The 5876-nt window shown below is 38.1% G+C and overlaps 1 protein-coding gene across 1 annotated transcript in view; it reads right to left on the bottom strand.

Annotated features, from left to right (window-relative positions):
- LOC105621359 (zinc finger protein 544-like) overlaps window positions 1-3387 on the bottom strand; it is an 8197-nt gene extending 4810 nt beyond the window's left edge. Inside the window, exons 1-4 of the mRNA XM_012202823.1 lie at window positions 3048-3387; window positions 2373-2936; window positions 938-1293; window positions 295-456 (exon numbers count right to left, since the gene is read on the bottom strand). Of these exons, the coding sequence (XP_012058213.1) occupies window positions 295-456; window positions 938-1293; window positions 2373-2936; window positions 3048-3387 (1422 nt within the window). The remainder of the gene's footprint in view (window positions 1-294; window positions 457-937; window positions 1294-2372; window positions 2937-3047) is intronic.
- Window positions 3388-5876: the final 2489 nt, after the last annotated feature.

The following is a 5876-nucleotide window of genomic DNA, read 5'->3' as shown; positions in this document are numbered from 1 at the left end:
ATGTGTGTGTGTGTGTACATTATATTCGGTACAGTTACCTTATTATAAATATTTATAACTTGTACCTATTATAAAGTTTATAATTAATTTTTCTAGAATATCAAATAAGCTGTAATACGTGCCATAAAAAATATATATCGGTACAGCTTTCCGAGTGTAAGATCATATTAAATCAACAATTAAATAAAATAATATATAATAAATAAATATAAAAAGCAATGAGAAATTTTGAAGAAGAAATTTAAATTGCAATTTCGATTTTTTAATGCGTGAAAAGTAAGAAAGCTATTATACTCTGTCATAATGCGTTCTCTGATGCTTGGCCCGATCACTGCTGTTGCTAAATGCTTTTGAGCATCCATTGTGTTGACACGCGTAAGGCCTTTCGCCTGTGTGCGATCTCTGGTGGATCTTTAAATTTTCCAAACGACTGAAGGCCTTCTTGCAGCCAGCAAACTGAAACAAGAAGTAATAGTAAAAAATTAATGCTTTGTTGAAAAACGATAAAAAAATTAAGTTTTTGATAATGGAAAACAATTAGTATTTACATAATTTTTTAGAATTTTTATACAAATTTAAGAATTTCTGTATAATTTCGTAATTTTTTAGAAAAATTTTCAGATTTTTTATATGAATTAAATTTTCAGATTTTTTATACGAATTAAATTTTTCAAAAATGAAAAAGTCTATTATATATTTTTTAAATTCTTCATATAAACTTAGAAATATCATATTCTAAGATTTTTAAGATTTTTCATTTTATAAATTTTAAAAAAACTTTATGACTTTATAAAATTTAAAGTATTCTTTTTAAAGTACTCTTTTTTTTAAAAATCTTCATAAATTTAAAATATGAAGTTCTCCAAAATAAGGATAGATGTTAGATCATAAAAATCACTAAAATTTAAAATCGTGAAAAAGATACGAGGACACTAACCGGACACTTATTCGGCTTCTCTTGCGTATGTACCCGCATATGAATTAGCAATTTATATCTCGCGTTGAACGGTCGAGCGCGTGGACATCCTTGCCACAGACAAGCGAACTCGTCTTCGCGGCCCGTCATCGTGGCCGTTCCAGGGAAACCCTCTCCCGCCTCCTTGCCATCTCGCTCTTTATCCCGGTCCCGTTGGATCCGTCTACCGTGGCCATGCGCATTCGTTGAGGACGACTCCACGTGTCGCCTCTCGATATGTCGCACCAGGCCCTCTTGCTCCGTAAATGCACAGCCGCAGTCGATCCAGCGGCATTGATAAGCCAACGTGAGGCTATCATCCACTGGTCTCGCGCAATCTGTAATGTGACGTATGCATGCGAAACATAAACACGCGCAACTGGAGCAGAAATTGCGTATGCCCAAAGAATTGCCACATATATTCGGATCGTTGCATTACGGCAAGTCTAATGACGCTAAAAATATTGGAAGCTTAGACAACATAAAGTCTAAAATTGGGACATAAGATGATTCTCTTCAAAATTCTCTTTAAGACATCCCCAAGCAGAACAACAAGTCATAATAATGTCAAAATGACATATTAAAATGAATCGGAAATGATTGAAAAATGACTTTTAATAATCATGATGACTTTTAATAATCATTTTGAAGTTATCTTTTAACATCATTTTGATATCATATGATGTTGTTTTGCTTGGGTCTTACTCGAGTAGAATCATAATTAAGTTGTAATGATCATAAGACATCATCATGACATTATTTGTCAATTAAAAAAAAAACTTACATAAGTGATAAATAAAATTATGATGACGTTCTTATGATGTTATTGTGACTTATGTGTTCTACTTAAGGATGCTCCGATTTTGAACTTTATCTGAAAAGTTATTAATTTTGCAAGGATGACGGAAATATTTGGAACACGCACGGAAAGAATATGTTGTTAAAATATCTAAAAATTTAGATGGATACAGATCCAAAAATAATTTGTTGAATCATCGAAATAATTATGTACGAAACTTGAACCTGATAAGCAACTGCAATAAGTTTTAACTAGCAACTATTCTAGACACAATTATTTCGATTGTCCATAAAATTATTTTCACATCCATATATACCTATTTTCTAAAAAATTTTTAGAATAGAATCTAATTCTAAAGAATGTCAAAGAATGACAATTGAGCTTTTAAAAATGAGCTTTCTCTCTTTCAAGTTGGATTCCACTCCAAAGATGTTAGAGAGTAACTGAATTTTTAGATTCATCAAACCATCTTTCCATATAGAAATAAGAATTTATATACGATTTTTTTCGTTTTAATGCCTTTATTAATTTAATAAAAATCACAAATAAATCCTGACGAAACGAGATAAAAGACTAAATTTCTCTAAAGTAAATAAAGACAATGCACTGCGTACTTACCATAAGATTTGTCATTTTTCTCGGTCTCAGCAATCTTCGATCTGGTGATCCGTCGATTATTCCCGAGCAGCAGGCCCTCGTTCCGCGGCAGAATCACTTGATTGCCGAAATTGTCCATCGCTCCAACGAGTTCACCATCGAGATTGATCGTCGTCGATTGTTGCTGCGAAGAAACGAGATGTCCAACCGCGTAATACGGCGGATTAAAGCTCTGAAATGGTTCCTGCTGTTCATCGCTCGCGAGACAAGTCATCGATGATGACGATGGCGAGTCCACATTGCTTAACAACGATGTTGGGTCACCTCTGATCAGACTGAGGTCAAATTCGTCGGCGATCGAGGGACTGAAGTTCTGAACCGTGACATCATTTTGAATACTCATCAACAGCGACACCATGTCCTCTTGGCAATCGGGATAATCCTGATAATCGTTCTGTGATTCTGCTCCGTATTCCGGAAAAATCGTGTTGTTGAAGGTGCGCGAGAAGGAGAAGGCTGAGCCCATCGATGGTAACTTCCGGCAGTCTGATGACTTATCCTCACCATGATCTGTCGCCGTCGTCATCGTTGTCATCGTCGTCGTCGTCGTCGTCGTCGTTGTCGTCGTCGTCGTCGTCGTCATCGTCGTCGTCGTCGTCGTCGTCGTCGTCGTCATCGTCGTCGTCGCTGTCATCGCATTGCTCCAAGTCGGCGTAATCGCCTCGCTGCAGGTGCTATCAGCCGGCGACATTCCATCGCCGTTGGAAGGATACTGAAAGACAACGGGTACCTGATCCCAGTCGAGATAATCCCTCGGATCCGTGCTGATTTCCAACGGGGAGAAGAGCACGCTGTTGTCCGTCATTTGCGAGGTCGTCCAACAGTACGGTTGGACAACGTCAATGCCTATGCCGGTCATCGCCATGGACATCAGATCGGGCAGGGAACCGTCGTCGACGAAGTCATCTTGCTCCAGAACGGGGCGTCGCACGTCGTCCTCCTCGCTCCGCTCGCCGTGATAATCCTCGAGGTGCATCTCCTCCGCCTCCTCCTCTTCTTCCTCCGTCGTCGTCGTCGTCGTCGTCCTCGTCGATCCGAGCTCGTCGCCACCGGCAGCCTGCCGTCAATCATAGCGATATGTGGCGTTAGTGAATTGCAGCACGATGGAATTGCGAAACCGCCGGATTTTGTAACGTCGTCCGATGCACGACGTGAATTAAGAAAGTCACGAGAACCACTTTTCAACGCCTTATCCGACCGTGCACTTTGCGCCCGACCGACCATTATCGCAAGGCTCGTCTCTGCGTAAAACGCGAGATAACGCGGCCTAAGTCTCCGAGAACGATGATAATGGAGCAAATTTACTACAATATTCGCTATGTTGGCGAATTGTCGAGCGATTCCGAGTCGAGTTTTTACATCAGCGTTTCCCATTATTCGGTTGTCTTCTCGTGAAAATTCTCAGCTTGGATCTTGCTAAAGATTCATCCAACTCGTTTTTGCGAAGCCGACTCGCGAAGTCACGCGGCTCTTTTTGCGCATCACGATTTAACTTAATAATCAACCATGCGCGCGTTTATATAATTCGCGATAGACCCGTGATTTAATAGTGAGAAATTGATTAAAGCGGGAAACGTATATCCCGCTTTTGTTTATTGTTGTGATTTAATAGTGTCGGATAATTAAACGTACTTAATAGAAATTGAATTCAATATCTGGAGCGCGAACGAGATAAACAGCGCACTGTTCTATCATGCCAGAAGTTCTGGATTTGATCCCACAAAGACGTGTTCCAGATTCCCACTTGGGTGTTTCTCCAGATGTCATGTCCTTGTTTGTTCGGTAAACAACAGAATGATACCTAGGTGATACTCAGATGAGAATCTGAACATAGCCTAATAGGGATCAAAATATTTATGCTCGTGTCTCCTCTCGGAAAAAGCCGGCAACCTCTCGAGAGTATCCTTGCTTACAGAAACACCTCTCGAAAAATCCGCTGGAAATCGGTATTGAAACTGTAGGTCCCATAGGTTTGTGGCAATTGAATAATCAATGTGCGTATCACAAGCATATGAGAAAGGTGTAACACAGGCCTAATGTAAGAAAAAGAAGAGAAAAACAATTCAATACTAAAAGAATAATTATCCAGTCAACTCAAACTAGAAGTGACATGACATCAATGTTAATCTCAAACTAATAATTATCCAATCGACACCAATTGAAAATGAGTTGCCTTCAATATTACAATTTCACACTCAACAATATATTACATTTATATAGTTGAATTGCGGAATTATATAACATTGAGGTCATCTTACTTTCAATTGGTGTCGATTGGGTAATTATTTTTATTAGTTTAAGATTAAAAGAGCATTGAGTAATAGTGAGCTTTTAATACTAAAATAAATGAATGAATCATTACTTTGCAGTATTAAATTTCTATAAATTCACTTATTTATATGGTGAAAAATCTGAGAAAAAACCTCTGCGCGCAGATAAAATCTATTTTAGTTAAGTAGATTTTATTTTCAGAAGTCTAGATCGACAACCTTACTTTAAGAGTCGTAAACCGTAAAGCCGTAAAAAATTGACCAATCACAGTCGATTATTTTTTTCATATTCGACTGTAATGGTCAATTTTTTATAGCTTATAGCTTACAACTTTTCTATAGAATATACATTAATTATGTACATTATGCCGCAGATCTAAAATCACAATTGCGATCGTCTCTATCAATACGAAAAACACCTCTCATGATCAAGACCGAAAATTACTTATCCATTTTTATCATTTTAGATTAATTTTGATCTCGATTTAAATTATTTTTTATCTTCTTCTAGTATGCCGGCTACAGTCAACGTACGTTGATGATACTTTAGCTGATTCTTTAATTAATGATTCTTTAATTAATCAATTTGTAAAATTCTTTTTTTTAATTGGACAATCAAATGTTTCAAAGTAGTACATAATGTGACTTTGACTCCTAGCTCTAAGATTAGAAAGATAAGGAGCAAATTAAACGGAGATTAAAATTATATTAGTAGAAATGGGGCTTACCAGACCTTACTCGATTTACTTTCGGTCAATCGCAAGATAGAAATAATATTTCACCTGCCTGTCTCAATCGCGATCTTTAGAAAATCAACCCTCTCCGAGGTGGACCACCTTCTATCCGATAGGAAATATCATCAGAGGGAAATGAGGCGCGATCGTATAGAAGCACGACATCAACGAGACATCTTTCCTCCCATTAAAAAACGTGTCATAATCGCTGCCAAATTTTAACCACTATTTAATCCTACGCATTAAATCGCACGCGTTAAACTTCGCTGCGCGAACAGGAAGACGACCGATTGTGCTTCACTTTCCTCCGGGAGTCTGCAGGAGTCGGAGATAGCGTTAAATTTTAAGAATAATGTCAGAGAAGCGGCTTACTTCGATATCAACGTATCAACATGTACACGATGATCGACGGGCCGCTTATCGCCAGTCTTTTCCGCTCTCTTTTTCTCCCTCTCTCTCTC

This window comes from Atta cephalotes (genome assembly GCF_000143395.1).
Source record: "Atta cephalotes unplaced genomic scaffold scaffold00033, whole genome shotgun sequence".
NCBI lineage: Eukaryota > Metazoa > Arthropoda > Insecta > Hymenoptera > Formicidae > Atta > Atta cephalotes.
The sequence above is the reverse complement of the archived record's forward strand: the minus strand, read 5'-3'. Positions and strand labels throughout refer to the sequence as shown.